This window comes from Leopardus geoffroyi, chromosome D1 (assembly GCF_018350155.1).
Source record: "Leopardus geoffroyi isolate Oge1 chromosome D1, O.geoffroyi_Oge1_pat1.0, whole genome shotgun sequence".
NCBI classification, from domain to species: Eukaryota; Metazoa; Chordata; class Mammalia; order Carnivora; family Felidae; genus Leopardus; species Leopardus geoffroyi.
In genome coordinates, this window is record NC_059329.1 from 81,618,421 (window position 1) to 81,638,496 (window position 20,076).

The window sequence follows — 20,076 nt, forward strand, 5'->3', positions numbered from 1 at the left end:
ACATAATTTTTCCCCCTATCTTATGCTTCTTTTAAGGTTTTCTCCTCCTGGGTTACTTTTAAACAACATAGCCTTTGGGACTTCTTATCCTTGCCCATTTGGACCATTTCTTTTTATTTTGCTGATATATTATTTCTAGACCTTTTGATCTCACTTGGCCACCAAACTAAATATCTGACACCTGCCCTAATGGACCTGATGCTGAGATGTTGGCTCGTTTCCTACTATCTTTCCTCTGGTCTAGCCCCTGGGGCACTGGTTCTTTTTCACTTTTTAAGGATTTCATTTTTTCGCTTCATCCAAAAAGCTTGCACTGCCTCTCCATTTGTTAACTATTGTTCAATTGTTTCCTGTTACTCTAGAACTTAAAAAATAATTTTTGTGAATTCAACTGTATAGATCTTTATTTCTCTCACCTTAGCCTGGTGGAACATGTTGAACTGGTGTAGAAGAGCTGACTAAGTAGAATATAATACCTGTGGATGAGGTATTTTGCTCCAAAGAAGACCCCATAACTAGTGAAATCTGTGGGCTGCTAAGCTATTTGCAACATTCTCTTCCAGATGCCATCCTAACAGCCTCCTACATAGGACATGCCTTATTCCTCTTTACCCAGCCCTGGGAAAGACTCCAGACTTTTGTTGAGCACAATCATTTTTCCCTTGTAAGGTGATAGAAAGAAAGAAATACTACATCAAGAGCCCAAAGGGAGCCGTGTGTTTAGTTATGATTGTGGCACTCACTAGATATACCAGTCCCTCTCCTGTACTGAGCAAAATTATTTATAAGGCTTGGTCAGGACAGCTGTAGTAGCAGGGATGACTGGAAGAAGACTTAAAGGTATGGGGGTGTGGGTTGAGGGGGTTGATGGCATTTAAGTGTTCCAACTGTAACTGCAGTGTGGGGTGATGTGAAATGTGCCTACATACATGTGAGATATGGGGGCTGGGGTAGATGGCATTCTTCCCTTTTATCAGCAGTGATGGAGAAGCATTTAATATGCATACCCCCTTTCACATTCTGCCTGTAAACTCCAAGGTACTTGATTCTTAGAGAACCATCAAAAACCAAACCAAACAAAAATCCTGAAGTTTAATATGACATAAAGCAAAGGGACTGATTCTTTTCACTGTGGTAAAATCCAGTCCTAATTCAACCCAGAAGGAAGTTTGCCAGTACACTTAAGGTTTGGCTGTTTCTTCTCATGTGAAAGTTGGGGTCTTCCAAAGAATATCCTGGGAATATGCTGGAAACAGTCATTTTATTTGTAGTTATAAATAAGTATAAATAGATATGAGACATCCCTGTCTTCTAGCAGTGGCAACTACACAAGTCTGCTAACCAATAGGCACATAGTACACGGTCTGTGTGTATCTGTGTGTGTGTGTGTGTGTATGTGTGTGTGTGTGTGTGTGTGTGTTGTGTGTGTGTGTGCTACACTCGCATGCATGTGTTAGAAATGAGTAATCTTCTCTAGTGCCATATTGTTGTAGCTTTTGTCCTTGGGATCATGACCTGGAATATTGACCAGGTCTTCTTGCCTGAGTCCATTCTGTAAGACAGATTCAGCCCCTTGTTTCCAGGAACTTCCATTCTCAAGGTTTTCCTGAAGAAAATGGAAAAAAAAACCACAACACATATTAAAGAGTTAGTCTTAATGTATTCCAAATCACTCTCAGTGAATCTTGCTCAGTACCACCCCCAAATGATATAATATGATCAAATGATATGATATCAAGTCAAATGTCATATAAATAGGAAAGCAATACATTTCTTAATTCATAACTATGATGATGATTCAATTCATGTAGGTACTATCTCTAATGATAATAAAAACAGAAAGAAAATTTAGCGAACATTCGCAATATATCTTGTGTTGTGTGATGAAATGTATATTGTATATCTCTCAGTTAGTATAGTAGCCCTGTAAGGTAGTAGCGTTATCTCCTTAGGAGAAACAAACCTATGTCTCAGACAGTGGTGCTGCCCTTCCTTCATGAACAGCAAGGCCTCTTGATCATAGCAGTGGGACCTACATGCAGACTCCCCCAGAGGTTGCCTAATGTCATTCTTCAGGAAAGGAACCCAATAATGACATACTAAGTATTCCCTCCCACTCTCAGCTCAGCCTTGAGAACAGAAGCTGCCTGTATCAACAGGATTTATCATTCATTCCAGAAAATTCTTGCCCAGGAATATAAGTCACAAATCAGTAAATAGCTTGATTATTTCCTTCTAGAACTTCCTCCAAACCCATTTACCAAACAATGAACTGCTTGATGAGCTGCTTTCTCAGCAAAATAGAGTGCCTTCGCATTCTGAATGCCTCTCAAGACGGTGCTCTCCTTTCTTCAGTAATTATTAAACTCAGTTTTACTTCACATCCATATTAATATGGTGTTTTGGGGAAGGAGAACAACTGACCACTTTGGTGATGTGATATAGGTAAAGAGTCTGTCTTCTAGAGTGCTGAAAGTATGAAATGTGTGGGACTGAAAGAAAGTCAATAACCCATATCTAAGAAAAAAAAATATACACTCTTACACTTAATGAGGCAGAGATGATTGACATAGATAAGACCATTTGCAAACTTAACAGGAAACGTTACATCTCCCAAGGTCTAGCTGTTGTCAAATGCTGTAATAACTCTGAGGGATTATTACTGTCTTACCAAATGGACCCTAGACAGCTTTGTTTTCATTCCAACTTAGACTTCTGTCAGAATCCTACATTGGGAACCCAAACCTTACAAAAAAAGTGCCCAGCATCCCTCTTGTTAAGGGTGGCATTGCCTGCTTTCCCTGGAGTGACCCCCACCTAACCCCGGGCTGCATCAAGTCAATAAGTTAGATTTGGTCTGACCACAGGCTGTTGCTGGTGGCCTTTGGCTGATAGGAGCTTGACACTTGGATGGTGTCTCTAGTCTAAACAATTCTCAGTGGGATAAGGGGAGTTGGGCATCCTGCTGCTTCTCTAAGAAGTTCTCCCAGTCAATCTGACTCTATATTTACACTTCATGGAGCTAGAGATGTTTGTGTCCAGATGGCACTGTATGCTCTCCTCCCAGTTTTCAGATATAAACTGAGGTTGAAAGAGGTTAAACAATTTACCCAAGGCAAGTAAGACATGGAACCAGGATTACATCCAGGGCTGACTCTAAAGTCTATGCTTTTCACCATGATACTAGATTGTGCCCCCTGTTTTATTCCTTTTCTACTGTTCATTTTTATACTTTTCCTAGAATTCACCCTCAGAAGGGGTAAAAAGGCTTTTGGAAACTACTTGCAATGCCAACAATTCACCCCAAAGGTACATTTACCTGTCAACATATTTATATGCTCAAAAGCTAATCAGCTGAGGTTAACCAAAGCTGAAATTAGATTCAGATTGTCATATTCATTGCCTTCCTTTCTCACACCCACCTTTGCAGATGGTTTAATTGGGCAACAAGGGAATCCTTGTGAGCTCATGTGTGTTTTTCAGAAGCTCAAACATCAGCTTACCTGCTCAGTCCCACTGTCATGCTGAACACCACACCAGCACAGTCTTTTGTATTTCTTAGACCAAAAACAAAATAAATTGCAAACCGGTCTAATTAGCAGTGGTTGAATATCCTTGCCACTTTGATAACCTATTAATGAAAGGACAGATGGATTAGGTGATTGCACATTTCTAGGTCTTCTATAAAGATTTAAGTATTGTATACTTACTAAGTAGGTCACTTCTTAGTATAAGAGTGAAAATAGGCCTGACTGGTTAATAGACAGAGATTGGTAACTGCTCAAAGTGAGTAGGAGGATAGATTTTTAAATATCCACAAACTGTCAGGTCAGGCCAATTCACAGCTATAGGGTTAAACAGAGACACCATACTTATTTTAAAGATGGATTATGGAAAACTCTATTCTTACCCTTTGTAGGTCAACAGAGGGGATAGCAGGAATCATAATTTCTTCCTTTAGGAAAACTCTTGGTTTTTCACTCAAATCAGATATATTAGAAGCCATCAGAGTCAATATTTGTAAAATTAAAAAGATTATGTTTACCCTTTCTTCTTCCTTCCACCCCAGTATCCTGAATAAGCAATACTCTGACATTCCCTTCAGCAAGTCTAGACTTTCCTGACACCTTCTTTGCAATCTTCAAAACATACCTGTCCAACATCCCATTCCTTCAAATCCTGCTGTGGAATAAGTCAAATTGATATTTGAACCAAGCTTTAAAGGATGACAATATTTCCTGCCCAGAACTTTTGCAAATTTTGGTATCATGATAATTATTCACAAATACCCAATCTCATTCGATGGTAGTCATTAATTCAGCAGCCAATTTAGTCTAAATGTCCCTAAATGGGGTAGCAGAGTGATGGTTACAACCTTGATCCCATTCCTCCTCTGTTCCAGACACTGTGCCAGTCTATAAGCTTTTTTTCTCAAATTTATTTCTAGAGATAAAAAAATGTAGATTCCTAAAGCTTCAAATTGAAGTTTAAGTGATATATTCCCCGGCATTATGTCACTCTGTCAGAAGACATTCAAACAAATAAATTGTACTCCTCTTAATAATAGTATTTGCTTATTAGTGAATGCCTTCTATGTACTAGGCATATTTTATGTAGACTATAAAATATATCTAATCTTTATAAAATAGATATTGTGATTCTCCTTTCATAAGAAAGGAAATAATAAATTTTTCTATGGTTTAGTAAATGACAAAACAAGAAAGTAAACATATGTGATCTTAAAGCCTGAAACACTCCATTTTCCTTAGTGTATGTGTATGAGTGGGCAGTGAAAAAGAGAATCATATAACTTCAAACTTCTAGCCAAGGGCACCTGAATAAGAAATATTTAATCCTGAACCCAACTATTCCCAGGGTTTCAAGCAGAGAAAACTTTCGTCTCTTAATGTACCACAAAAGTATGGAAGAGTTCTCAAATAAGATAGATACTTTATGTCTAAGGGAAGAAGCTGAGCCTTACTAAGAAAAAAGAGTTCTATACTTCACATGGATTTTTTGTTTGTTTCAAGTTTTTGTTTAAATTCTAATTAGTTAATATATAGTGTAACATTGGTTTTACTTCATATGGATTTAAATTTAGTTTTATTCTTGGTTGGGGTTGGGGGGAGGCTTTAGGAGATAGTAAACAAAAAGCCAAAATTTAGGGCTGCAGTTCTCATGGATAAGAAGGTTACAAATGAAAATAGAACTCAAGTGAGAGGCTCTATATTTGCCCTCAATCAAGAGCATGTATAATCCGTTTAATGAGCAAGACCTTAGGAAACAGGCACTGAAAAACATCGTCCCCTTCTGGTGGAAACCACTTTTGTCAATAGAAACTACAAGGCTATAACAGCATAATTAATGAGAAAGGAGAAGCTCAAAAGGGATGAGACCATTTCCTGTGGATGAAGAGGTTTCCCCCCAGGAAAAAAAAAGAGTTTGCGCTTGAAATGTCACCAGTTGTAAAGCAACTTTGAATTTGAGAAAGACCTCCATCTAGTATGTTAGTTAAGGCTCACCCGTGAGATAGGAGGTGGTTATGAGAGAAACTCCAGTCTCTTACTGAGATGAAGGAGGAAAGAACTCTTAATATTTAACCTTTCCTACTGATTGTTACATTACAAAGGATTTTCTTACTGCTTTACTACTGATTGTTATATTACAAAGGATTTTCTTACTGCTTCTGGGGGCCATGTGTTGAAGCACCATTTCTTTTTCCTGTAATGTATGGGGAACGTTTTAAAATAGATGTTATATATATATTAATAATCATATATATATGATAATCAGGAGAATTCTTTTGCATATGAGCTTCAAGAGAGTAAGCATGTCTTTGGAAGAAGGGTTTCTTGCAGTGGATCCAAAATCACACCAGTAAGACATCCATCTAGCCCACCAATGCATGAGGCTAGCCCATGTCTTCCTTGGCCCCAAAGAGAAGAATCCATGTAACCAACCTGTCATGAAGCTGATGATTATCCCCGCAGCAATGCATCCTAAGCAGCCAACTGCACTGTAGTAAAGGTAGGAGAGCGAATACCAGGTGTCAGCGATTGCAGGTCTGTGGATGACAACAGCACGTGTCAACAGTTCCATGAGTTCCGATGTTATGATCCACAATGACTTAGAGGACTACTGAAGGTTCATTGTAGGGCCTGACATTTCTCAAAATTCCAACACTTTAATTTTTTGCCATTTGGTTATTTTTTTAAAGAATCAATTGTAGACTAACTGGGCTCTACATTGCACTCAATCCAACTCATCCTTGCATTATTAGTAATGTATGCACTAAATTATAAGAAGTACAATGAGGACTGTGCTTTCCATTTCTTTTGTATTATTCACTCTTTAGACATTTATTAAGCCAAGATTTAGTGCCAAGAATTGTGACAGATATTGGAGATAAGATGAGTGAGCTGCAAAGTCTACACATAGGAGCTAACGGACAATCATAAAGTTGAAGGGTAGCACCTCGAATTAGGAACAAAGAATTCTGTGAGCATTTGAAAAGAGTATCAAACCCAGGCTTGTGTGTGAGACAATACCTGAACTTGTTTTTAAAAACTAGTTAGTAGCTATTCAAGGAAGGAAGGTAGCTAGGGCCAGGATCTAGCACTCCAAAAAAAGAGGATAGAAGCAGCACAGGCAGGAGGGAGGGAATATGGTGGACCTAGGAACTATAATAGGTTATTATGTGTTTGTAAGATTTATGGAAAGGAATGCTTCTAAACTAAATGAAATTCAGAAGCAAATGGAAGCAAGATAATGGAGTGCTCATAGACTATGTAGGCAGGACCACATACTCAGCAGCACAGTCCTAGGATGTGGCTCTACCTACTTCATCCCAGTGCAGCCCATAATAGTTTTTCCACCTGATACATAGAGTTAAGGAGCTATCCAAAATTCTTAGATTTGTTTCTATAAACAATGAGAGTGTAAGAAAGTACATTTATTAAAGTCAGGTACAGTGCTACAGGCTGTATTTATCCTTTCTCACTTAATCCTCTCAAAGCACAAGCAAAGTAAATATTATTTCCCTCATTTTTCTTTCAAAGTCTCTTGAGAATTCACGAAGTAACAAGTTATTAACTTATGCAGAGCCAGAGTGGATAAATGATAAAACCCACATCCAAACCTTTCTGATTTCAAAGGCCATGATGTTCTCCCTATACCATGTTATCTCCTGCATTGTGGTGTCTTAAATTACCTATTCCGGCCAGAAATAGAAGATAAATCCTTTGTTAGGCCCCATTTAGTTTGATCTAGAAGCTGCAAGTTCACAGCAGTGCTCCCAACCCTGTGTCCACAACCATTCTACTCAGGTCCTTTTTCAAGGGCACGAACCTTGATCTTCATACCCACCCATCTATTCCCCCCCCACACACACACACACACACTACTTTTCTTATTTTAAACTCATAATTCCAATTAATTCTTTTGCCGAGTTCACTCTTGTGAACCTGGGATGCAGAGGAATGGATATCCAGAATATTCAACATCCCTTCATGGCACTCATCAGTGCTGGGCACTGCCCAGAAGGACTCTCACAGGAAAGCAAGACCAGGCTCATCAGACTTATCCCTGGAGAATGCCTCTTCCTCAAACCTGGTTACCCGCTGCCTGGGATTGAACATCATCTTTAAGTTCCACATACCGGCTGGATAGCTCTGTAGGTGGTGATAGTGTCACATTTGATGGGACACACTGGTCTGTTGATAAAGGCAAGGGCCATGTCTTGGAGTCTGGTGCAGGGTAGATAAAGGCCCCAATGGCCACCCAAAATGACAAGGTGATTCCAGTCAGAAGGCCACCCAGTGCACCCTTGATGAAGGGAAAGAAAACGTTAGTGAGAGATTTGACAAAGCTGTTGAAAGAAAAAAGAGATGAGGAGTCCATGCCTCAGAGATTCTTACTGACCACCCTAAGTCTTGGCCACATGTGCTGGAAACAGCACACCCAAACTGCTTTTCTTACAACTCCCACAAAGCAGTCTTATTTAGGAGTAACTTGTTCCTTACATGAAAACACAGGGGAACGCTTTAATGGTTACGATTTTTAGATTTCTAGCAGGAACTTTTTTTTTCCCTCCGTTTAGCTTCTTCTTACCATTTAATCCGTCAAGAGACATACAACATGATGACTATAGTTAACACCCCTGTCTGGTATATATAGAAATTGTTAAGAGAGTACATCCTAAGAATTCTCATCACAAGGAAAAAAATATTTTTTTTGTCCATATGAGATGATGCTAAACTCAATGTAATTATTTCACAAATATGTAAGTCAATTCACTATTCTGTACTTCTATTTATACAGTGCCATATATCAATTATATTTCAAAACTTGTGGAAAAGCCTATTAAGACCTCAGTTCCTGGTAGAAGAATTTCAGAAGCCTGGGAAAACCTCAGAAAATGGAGACAATATCATTTTTCATTGACAGCCACTATAAGCTATTATATAGAAATTCTTTCTCCCATATCTCTTTCCAAGTGATTCTAGCAGAGTCCCTGACTCACAAGCTTGGAGCTTTTTGTTTGGGTCTAAATATTAGCAAGCATATTTATTAGCCTTGTCATTTAAGGGTTATGCTTCTTGATAAACAGTGAAAATCAATGAGTGATAGAGTCATTTCTCCTATAAAGGAGAAAGAGCAGTCTAGCAGTGATCAGGGCCACTGGAAAATAAAATCTGAATCCTCCCAGCCTCCGTTAGAGAGTTGAGCCTTCTATGTGAGAGAGAATAAGTTGGTAGTTTCTCTGTTTTTTCAGGGAAAGACTTTTTGATAACAGGACCAGAATGTTTTCTTCATTATTGTTTGGGGAAACTAAAGCAATGTGTGTGACTTGAATACTTATGCCTTGGTCTAGACCAGAAGTCTACAAAGTTCTATTACAAATAGCCAGTTAGTAAATATTTTAGACTTTGTGGGCCATCCAATGTCTGTCACAACTACTCAGTTTCTGCCCGATAGTACAAAAACGGACATACACATTATGTAAACAAAAGGGAGTGGTTATAACCGATAAAATTATTTTTGGGCACTGAAATGTGAATTTCATATATTTATAGGTCATGAAATTTTTTTCTTCTTTTAATTTTTTTCCAATAATTTAAAAATGTGAAAACCATTTTAAGCTTGCAGGCCATACCAAAATCTGGACGCTGGTTAGATTTGGCTTGAGGGATGTAGTTTGCTGACCCCTGGCCTAACAGTGAAGAGTGAATGGATTTCAACAAGAAGTTCAACCCTCAGAGATTTGTGGTAGCTGTCTAGAAAGCCATGCTGAAAGGGTTCTGGGGCTTCATTCCTATTTTGTGGAGAGAGCCATGATTGATAAGTAGGATCAGCCATGGCCAATGATGGGGGGAGGTGACCCAAATTTGTAATGTTTACCTCCCTCTACCTAGAGCAAGGTGGTTTTCTGGGCTAAATGGAAGAACCACAGTTCACTAACATAGATAACAAGTTAATGTGTAGAATGACTAAGATATTCTGTAGCTCATTATTAGTTTTTTCATGGTCATATTGCCTTCCCTCATACTATCTCTCCAAAACATACCTATCCTTGTCAAACTCAATATCAGAAAAGTAAATTAAAACAAATAAGACTGTAAGGGAAACACTACAAATTCCCAACTGCTCCCTGCCTATCCATGCTCTTTGCCTATGTCCATAAGATTTATCTAGAATAGAGGCCAAGAAGGGTCAGATAGCTGCAGTCACCTAATTAGACATATCATGTGACTCAGGCTTCATTGAGCACCCTAAAGTATATTTAAAAATATGCAGAGTCAGGTTTTTTGTAGTCTAAAGACTCTAAAAAATATATGCATATAAGGGTATGAATGCCAACAAGTGAAAAGATAATTTTGCTACATTGAGAAAATTATGATTTTTAAACTGTCTTAAAGAGTATTATATTATTTTTTCAAATAAATGTTCATTTTGATGTATATTTACTATAAAGTGATCCAACCAACATTTACTTAATATACAATTAGCTTGTAAACCAGCAAAACCAAGAACATCTAGCTATCAGATACACCAGGTTTGTTTACTCTCTTCTTAAATTTGTTAATTAAGTTAGTTAAATTTGTTATAATTCTAAGTAAAATGGAGGAAAAAAAAGAAATTTACAAAGCTTTTTTTTTTTAGGTTTTCAAAGTTGTCTTTAACCTAAATTATTCCCAAATTCAATATATCTTTTACATTTCATTATATGCACCCTGAATTTAGGGAGAACATTTCAAACCCTAGAGTCAACTTTGATGTCATGACATCCAGTACTTCATGTGCTCCTTTTACTTTCCTTGTTTTCAGCTTCTTAAAAGGCTTCACTGACGTCAGAGAAAGGAGGGCTTGGTTTCTGTTTAGTTCCACCATGGAAAAAAAGCCACCATTTTTTTTTCCCAGCCCAGAGAGATGGCCTTTCCAAAGAGAAGTGAGAAAAGAGAGAAGTCTGGGCTTCATGAAGTTTTAGCTGGGAATCATGGAGAGACATGCAGGATCCTTACCTTCCAGTTCACAAAAGGGAACAGGATTCCCAGAGAGAACAGACCCAGCATTGGTCCCCCGCACATGCCGTGGATGCTGAGGGCAGCCTGTGGAGCAAGACAGATCTCAAAAACTTGCCCACTCCCCTGAATCCACGGCCACCTGGGATCACTCTCTCTCTCAGACCCAGGATAAAATTTAGCCCTAGTCCTGCTGGTACCACTCATTACTTGCATGCTTTCTGGAAGTCATTTCTCCCTTCTGGGCTCAATGATAAGCATTGTATAAAATAATAAAAATACATACATTTGTGTGTGTGTGTGTGTGTGTGTGTGTGTATACATACACACAGGTAATTTGGATTTGATAGAAGTAGTTTTCCATTAAGGTGGTCTCACTGATTTGTATACACTTTCTATCTTGTAAAAAAAAAAACAATTTTCTTTTTATAATGTACCAAATAAATGTATCTATACCTTATGTTTCATGCCTTACACAACTGATCACCTATTCTAATCTTGTTTTAACAATTCTATCATTTTGATAATAATACATTACCCCACTCCCACCATCCCACCCAGATGTTGAACATTAAGTTGGGACATGGTGGGGAAGCCACTGGACATTCCATAGCTCCGTATCTCATGTCCCATTTTTAAGGGCTCCATTTTCTTTGGAGATTGAGGGAGTTTGACAAATGCATTTCCATATGTCTTAGACTCTAAGTTATTGAGCCCACTGACTTGGCAAGGGGCTTTCATTAAACTAATCTGCTATTGACCTGTAGCTTTGTGCCATGGTCTTCCAAGAGTCTTGGACATACATGCATTGATCTGCATGCAAGTGAACAAGCATGGGAGAGTGCCAGCATGTGTGAACATGTGTACGTACATGCGCACATGCACACACACACACACACAAAGCTATCCTGCAGTGCAGCCTCTTTCTTTTTCTTTCTTTTTTTTTAATGTTTATTTATTTTTGAGAGACAGAGCACAAGCAGGAGAGGGGCAGAGAGAGAGGGAGACACAGAATCCGAAGCAGGCTCCAGGTTCTGAGCTGTCAGCACAGAGCCTAATATGGGACTCGAACTCACAAACCGTGAGATCATGACCTGAGTCGAAGTCGGACGCTTAACTGAGCCACCCAGGCATTCTTTTTTCTTTTTCTTTCAATGCATCTGTAGGGCTCTTAGGTCAACAGCTGAGATTAAGATGCTCTATAAGGATACTATGTGTATCTTAATGTTTGTCAGGCACCGCCTTTGTATCAGGTAGTTAAGATGACACTCCAGAATAATGACTTCATTTCATCTTCACAATTACCCTGTTCAGTAGATATCACTAACTGAATTTTATAGATGAGAAAACTGCACTGACAGAAAACATATTAAAGATATAATTTCATTTAGCAAATGGGAGGGGTAAGATTTAAGAGATTTAAGCTAGCTTTCTTGGCCATAAAACCCACCTTTTCTCTCCTAAAGGCAGTCTACGGAAAAAAAAATATCAAGAACACAGACTCTCATAATGGCTCATTTTGTTTAAGGGAAAAAAATATTCCTGAAAGATTCCATCACTAATAGTCAGAATATTTGGATTCTAACTTTGATCCTGCCTCTCATAACTCTAATTTGTGAACGTTCTGTTATTAATTCAGATACATTCTATTTCGGAGTGTCTTTTTTATGAAAGATAGATAGAACCAAGAGGCCATCAAATCCCCTCCAGGTGTAATGTGAATTCTTTTCTCTAGAAAAATGAGGTGCAATGCATTGTTATGTTTGTTTTTCCAGTTTAATTTTTTATGAAGTCAATGCCACAGATAGATCTTTGACAAGACAGAGGCAGAGAAGATTAAAGTCGATATTCTTCCCCAAAGTCAATACTTAATTTAATATTCTTGACATTTCCTTTGCTGATTGATAACATGAATTCATAATTGCCCTGGTTGGTGAATTTGGAAGATAATTTACCAGCTATTAAATAAGAGAATCAATAAGTTAGGAAAGGTGTTTATTCCTTCTAGTGGAGGAAAATACATTAACAATCTCATAAAGTCATCAGCCAATATGCTTCTGTATAAAAAGTTCATCACATGATAAAAAGAAAAAAAAATCCAAGAGTTTCTGGCTTTTGAAGATATGCATTTCTATAACCTACAGTACTAAACTAATCTTAATTTTTATCTTTGTTTTTGTTGTTGTTCTCAAGTGGGTTAAATTGGGGGAAGACTTAAATCTCACCCAATAGCTTTCTCCTCAGTGGGCAAATCTCACATAAATTGCTCCTGCAAACCGGGGGTGATGAATAAAAGGATGTGCTTTGGGCTGGGGGTTGCCTTACTGTGCCTTAGCTTTCTCATTTCAAGTGGGAATCCATGCCTGTTTCCTGGGTTTTCCTGTGAGCATTCAACGTGTAATCTGAGAAAGGTCAGAATCATGACTAAGCACTCCACAGCACATAATGGGTACCCCCCAAATGCTATCTACTATTATTTTTTCCTTTCTCTTTTTCTTAAGTTTTAATTTTAATTCCACTTAGTTAACATACAGTGTTATATTAGTTTCAAGTGGTATCCACTATTATTATTACCTCCTTTAATTGTTACCTACCCTGTTAGTGAGCTCTCTGGCTCCTGAGGCATGTCATTTGATTGTTGGACTGTTTGGAGACCTACGAGGCACTTTCTTAAGTGGAGATAAGAACATGCTTGGAACTCATTACAGCCCTTAGCAGAACTAGATGAGAGTCATTAAGATAGAAGCATAAGGGATAGAACGGCCTTTCCGAAAGTGAGCTCTGCAAATCACTAGTTAACATGTGACCTTTGCTGCTTTTACCTGCCCCCTCCCCCTGTTTCTGCCACCACCACCCCCTGTACCCTCTGCCTTCCTATATATGGTCTATGGTCACATTTTAAAGAAAACCTGGGAGTACCTGGCTGGCTTGGAAGAATGTTCAACTCTTGAGCTCAAGGTCATGAGTCTGAGCCCCCTGTTGGGTGTAGACATTACTTAAAAAAAAAAACTTTAAAAAATAGGTTTCTTTATTTTAGGACTTCCTGGGGTGTTCAATGTGCTAATGTGGCTGTGGATTTCTGAGAGGGGCACGGAGTGTGCAGCATTTCCCAAATGTCCTTGACATTGGAAATTTGCTTTCTTAGAGCATTTCACAGAATGAAGGTCTCCAGAACACACTTTATAACGTCCTAAGTAAAAGGGCCTTTGCTGAAGAAGATTCAGGCTGCCCGCTCCTAGCACCATCCACACACACATACCATGAGTATGGCATGCCTTTGTGAACATGAATTGAACCTGCCTCTATCCCTTATGTCTGTGAAACTTGGGCTTCAATCTTCCCATGTGTAAAACCTGAATAGGAATGTTGTCCCATTATGTTCAATCTAGCAAAGCTGTTTGGAAAATTAAATAGGGGAATTATAGTTGACTTTCTGCACCTGTTAAATCAGACGTATTTAGAGAAATGAGAGGGACACCCTATGAACAATATCTCTCCTAGGAAACAAGAGATCAGAGTTTGCATTTCTTGCCAACCAGACTCTTCTCAACTGTGTGAACTGTGGGGCATACATTTTAAACAATCAAGAAAGTGGGCCAAGCATATCCATCTAAATAACGACACGCAGATGAGAGCATCATTTACAATCATCCCTGCTTTATTGTAAGCTTTGTTTTAGACCAGTCTTGTAGGTCTTTGTGTATTCTAGAGCCCTTCCTACCTCAATTGGAAATAAGATTACAATGCAAACATTTCTGAAAGAGAACAATTTAGTGATTGAAGTTCTTGCTAAATTCAACATGATGATACTTCCTTAATAGTAAATAATGTTTGGGTAAAAGGGAGAAAGCAGTGGGGCACAAGGCCTCAGAGCTGACTTCTACATGTGGTCCCTATGAATGCATGGAAGTAAACTGATAAGAGATGCTGCTGATGTCACTAAGCCTACCAGTGCTGCTGTGTGAATGAGCAAATAACGAAGTGCTCCAAAAACTAGGAAGAGGTTATCAAGCATCTGTGATAAAACAGTAAGTACCTAGCTTAGCAGAGGGGACACAGGGTTTCCAATCCTACAGCTTCTTATGTAGACAACTGAGCTATTGTATCCCTCAATCTGCTGACTTACTCCCTGGAGCTCAAAATAGAAAGAAAGGATTCTTCATAAGTAGTCATTAGAAGGATCAAGACAGATGCACAGCTTTGCAAACTAAGATGTGTTCAGTAAAAATCAGTGATTGCTATTCACGCACCCTTATTCATTTATTTGCTGAAGCAACATTTATTGAAAAGCTATGCTGTTCCAAGATAGTACAAAGGATGTTGAAATTATGCAAAGATGGGGTCCCCAGGTGGCTTAGTCGGTTAAGTGCCCGACTCTTGACTTTGGCTCAGGTCATGAGCTCATGGTCATGGGATCGAGCCTTGAGTCAGGCTCCACACTAGGCATGGAGCTTGCCTAGGATTCTTTCTCTCCCTCTCTCTCTCTGCCCCACTCCTGCTCATGCTTTCTTTCAAAATAAATAAACAGTAAAAAAAGAAATTACGCAAAAATACAAGGGGGATATAGAGGGCTGAAGTAGAATCTGAAGATGGGCTTATCTACTGTTGCTTCCAAGGTGGCTGATTTGCAGAGGGAAGAGGGGTGGCTCAGGAGACTTGGACCATAAACCTCGCTCAGACACTGACTAGCTGTGAAAACCTGAGCAGGATATTTTCACTCTTTTCTGTAATTATCTGCAAAATGAAGATGCTGAACCATATTGTCCTCGGGACTCCTTACCTTCTTTTTATGGAAAGGGGAATTGGATGTACGAGAGGCAGTTCACCCTAGATAATAAATAGAGGTGGGCTCATGGGCCAGCTCCCCACTCCTTACTTATGTGACTCTGGGACAATCACTTCTTCTCTATTTCTTAGTTTCTTCATCTGTAAAGTTAGTATATTAATCATACCACCTGAGGGAAGTGATAAGGTTAAATGTGGTAAAACATTTGGGATTGTGCACCTAGAACATAGTAAGTGCTCCATTTATAGCAGTTGTTATTATTATTATTGTGATGATAATTATCATTACTGCTTTTATTTCAGGATCATACATGCTCAGATCTGGATTTTAAAAGGGCAGTGTACCATAATTGACTTCCATTACTAGCTTTTAAAAGTTTCCCCTTCTGAAAGCAATTTTGGTTGAAATTTTACATGCATATTTCATTCGGAACTGGTATCAGAGTCTCAGCATATAGCACTTGGAGGAATAGGCAAAGCCTTAGCACAGAAAGTGGGCAAAAGTTGCTAGGAAATCAAAGGTGTCTTTTCTTGTTTTCATTTACCTGCACAACACCTCCCATGAGAGATGCAGCCACAGCCATGGAGGTACACATCACGCCAAACAAGAGACCTGAAAGAAAGAAAACAAAACCCGTGACCATCATCCAAACTGGCTTTGAGGAATTTCTTGAGCTCCTGCCCAGGACTGTCTCTGAGGGAAGCCATTCTGGAAGGGAACTCCGTGAGAACTGTCCTTGCCACTCAGCCATCACAAGCCCCAAGAGGGTAAGGGGGGAGACTTTGTTCCCAGTCAGGCAAAATGAGCTGGAATCTGGCCTCCAGGCGTTTTCTCTCCAGGATTCAGGAAGAAAGTTACCATGTGGATGCAACATGAAAATGTGGAAAAGACACTGGTCTGGACTAATCCAGACCAAATTAATGGGAAGAAATTTCGGTTTGACCACTCATCAAAAATCAGCTGAAGAAATCACTAACCTTTCTGGGATTCAGAGAGCTCTTCATTTTTAAGACGGCTAAAGTATCTATACATTTTACCTCACAGCGTTTGCAAATCTGGAATGTTTTCTCTAATGTTTTCCTTTAGTGCTTTATTCATGTCATCCTTATGGCCCTTTGTATATTGCATAATGATTATTTGTTTACATATCTACGTGGGAGACCTACCAGGGCCATCAGAGTACCTCGCCTTTGAAGCATCTCATGCAGGGCCTCAGTACCAGGGGAGCTTGAGGAGTGAAGCAGCATATGGGTCTTACTAATCTTTTTAAGATGATGAGTTCTTTTAACCGCCTTTTAAAAAACAACTGTTTTGAGACATCTTTGTTTAAAGATCGTCTTAAAATTACATTCAATTCCCATTATAACCCTTAAACTAAATAAGCGAGGGATAAAGAGGCAAAGAGTTGGAGATATAGACCCAGACACAGTGACAGAAATGGACAGAAAATGATTTTGTTTATTCTGTTTGAAATTATCTCTCAGCTAAGTATCTAGCTCAGTTCCCAACATGATTATTAATTCACTTTTATGGAGTACTGACCATATGTCAGGCACTTTACCGGTGCCAGTGCTATAAAGTCAGAATGTGATTCCTGCCCCAAAGATCTCACATTCTAGGAATGTGAGGAAGGGACTACACATAAATAATGCATCCAATAGTGTAGTGCCTGGTACATTGAAAGTACCATGAATTTTCTATCATTATTATTATTATTATTATTGTTATTTTATTTCAGGTTTAGTAAATGATATACATGATATTTAATATCAGGAACTCACTCTTAAAATGAAATCAGGCTAACAACTTTCAATGCAATCTTTTCCAACTATTCAATAAGATAGAAAAATAAGGAAGCTCACAACAACACTAGAAACCAAGTTTGATCAATAAAAACATTTTGGAATTCTAAAATTATTCTCATTATCTTTAAAGATGATAGACTGGACTGCAAAAAATTTAAGTTTTACTGTAAGATTGAATTTATATAATTACATAATAATTATATAATAAAATATAAGGAGTGAAGCACAGTTACAGAATTAAAATCATTATTGTTAAGAAATTTGCTTTGTGGAAAGGAAAAGAACAAAATTACAAAAATACGAGAAAAAGTAAAGTATATGGAAAACAAAAAATCCAAATTAGAAGAACATTTAAAAATAAGTAGATAAAACAATCGATATTTTCAGACACTTACTAGAAAACCAATTCGAATTTTAAGAACCAACAAAAGTTGGGGCGCCTGGGTGGCGCAGTCGGTTAAGCGTCCGACTTCAGCCAGGTCACGATCTCGCGGTCCGGGAGTTCGAGCCCCGCGTCAGGCTCTGGGCTGATGGCTCGGAGCCTGGAGCCTGTTTCCGATTCTGTGTCTCCCTCTCTCTCTGCCCCTCCCCCGTTCATGCTCTGTCTCTCTCTGTCCCAAAAATAAATAAAAAAAACGTTGAAAAAAAGAAAAAAAAAAAAAGAAAAAAAAAATTAAAAAAAAAAAGAACCAACAAAAGTTGGATAAATGACCAGATACAAAACAAAATAAATGAAAAGTTGAAGGTGTTCCACATTCATAATGAACAGTTTAGAAGATACTATGGAAAAAGCATCCCGTTCATAATATCAATGAAAGAAGAAAAGAAGAAAAAGGGAAATGAGAAGAAGTGAGAGGAAGAGAAAAGCTGAAGGAGGAAGACATAAGTGTAATTAACATCCAGGGTAGAAAATATGATACCATTATAGAAAAATACTATTGCTAGGTAGAAAGCTTACAAAGATGTCAATTCTTCCCCCAAATATTTTCAGATTTAATGCAATCCCATTGGGATAGAGGTGCAGCTCCATAATGTGCACTGAAGTATTTTAAAGTTAATATGAAGAATATATAAACATGTATTACCTAAAGTTTGTTTTTGTAGAAAAAAAAGGAAAGTTACAATTGAAAAATTTTTAAATTTTAAACTAAAAGAAAAGTGACAGGAGTTGCTCTAGCAGATATTTTAAGTAAAACACTACAAAGCTAGAGTATAAGACAAGATGGTATTGTCCTACAACTGGTAAATAACTTAATGAAAATAAGTATATGATATTCTTAAACAAATCCTTATAGATGAAAGAGTCTTATATTGTATATTATCATCACTGAAATATTAACAACCAGTGGATAATATTAGATTAATGATGCTGAGAAAATTGGCTGTATAACAAAAAAATTTAGATCCTCATCATAAATCAAATAATTTGAATACATTTAATATGAAATACAAAATTATTGACAGTCTAGAGAAAAATAAGGAAATATTTAAGTAGGTTTTTAATGGGAACAAATTTGTAAGCATAAAGAAATGGATAAAACAGTAAAAGAAATGTTACATATATTTTAAAAACTATGTAATATAATTTCTTTACATCAAACATGTATTTAAAAAAATCTGAAGGACATTTTTCAATAGACAAAGGTAACATTTCCTTTATACATGAAGAGATTTTACAGACAAAATTTCTAGTATCTCACCAACAAACAGAAAGCATAAATAATTTTTTCACAGAAATACAAATGGTTATTTATGATCTGACAAATGTTCAACTTCACTATAAATCAAAAAATATAAACTAAAGCAAAAATGTGATGTTATTTTGCCCATGAAGTTGGCCAATTTTTGAAAATACTGATATCAAGTGCATAGAAAAATATGTCATTACTCACTGCTGCCACACATAAATATTAATTGGACCATGCTGGAAACATTTTTCATAATATATATCAAGAACTTCAGTGAATTTGTATTATTTGATTTGGTAATTTTCTATTGTATGTCTTTATTAAGGAAAAAATGATGTATGCCATTAAAGATTAACGTATATGGGTAACATCACACTGTTACCAAAAATGAAAAAAGATTTTAAAAGGTAACAACATAAAAATAAAAAAGTAAGCCATTTTGTAGACTATTAAGAAAACATTAAAAAACCATGTTTTCAAATAATGCATGCATGACACAAGAAAATGCTCACTATAGTATCCTAGAAAAAAACAATGAAGAGCAAAAGTAGCTATAATTTTATTCAAAAAGTGCAAATATTGTCTCCAATTACCTATATTTTCTATAATACGTGAATAATAATATAATTTGTTTATACCTAAAAAGAAATACATTTTGCAAAACTATAATTCAGCATGGTAAGTGCTACAGTGAGCGTAAACATAATATGCAATGTGTGATTAAGCAAAGAGCAACTATTCCTAGAAGTGAGTTTACCAGGAGTTTGGTAATAAAAAATTCTTTAGAAAAGAATTTGGCATAATGTACAAACTTGTCAAATCACCATGTGGTACACCTGAAACTAATGCAATATTGTGTGTCAACTATACTAAAAAAATTAAAATAAGTAAGTAAATGACAATTATAAATAATAAAAAAGAAAGAAAAGGAAAGAATTTGACTTTATTAGACCATGTGATTGGCTACAGTGAGCAGAATGTCTTCCCATGTAGAGGGACGGATATGATCAATACAAGGCATAATCGGGAGATGTTGAAGTGATCAATCTAGCGTGTAGGAGGAGTACAGAAGAGTGTCGAATATAAGGTTGGTGAAAGGTAAGCTAGCTGGTAATTCTCTCCCGTTACCCTCCTGGTATCTTTGGAAATGTGAATTCATACGTGAAATTCCTCATACATCTCCGTGTGCCTTTGTACCTGTAATGAGTGCTGAATAGCATGTGCAGGATTTTGACATGCACCACATGTACATTTCATGACATGGAGTAGAAGATCCA

At 37.5% G+C, this 20,076-nt stretch overlaps 1 protein-coding gene across 1 annotated transcript in view; it reads right to left on the bottom strand.

The window, feature by feature from the left end:
- Positions 1–1,072: 1,072 nt before the first annotated feature.
- SLC5A12 (solute carrier family 5 member 12) overlaps positions 1,073–20,076 on the bottom strand; it is a 48,554-nt gene continuing 29,550 nt past the window's right edge. Inside the window, exons 10-15 of the mRNA XM_045484811.1 lie at positions 15,851–15,918; positions 10,521–10,607; positions 7,658–7,824; positions 5,961–6,064; positions 3,504–3,631; positions 1,073–1,606 (exon numbers count right to left, since the gene is read on the bottom strand). Of these exons, the coding sequence (XP_045340767.1) occupies positions 1,454–1,606; positions 3,504–3,631; positions 5,961–6,064; positions 7,658–7,824; positions 10,521–10,607; positions 15,851–15,918 (707 nt within the window). The 3' untranslated portion in view covers positions 1,073–1,453. The remainder of the gene's footprint in view (positions 1,607–3,503; positions 3,632–5,960; positions 6,065–7,657; positions 7,825–10,520; positions 10,608–15,850; positions 15,919–20,076) is intronic.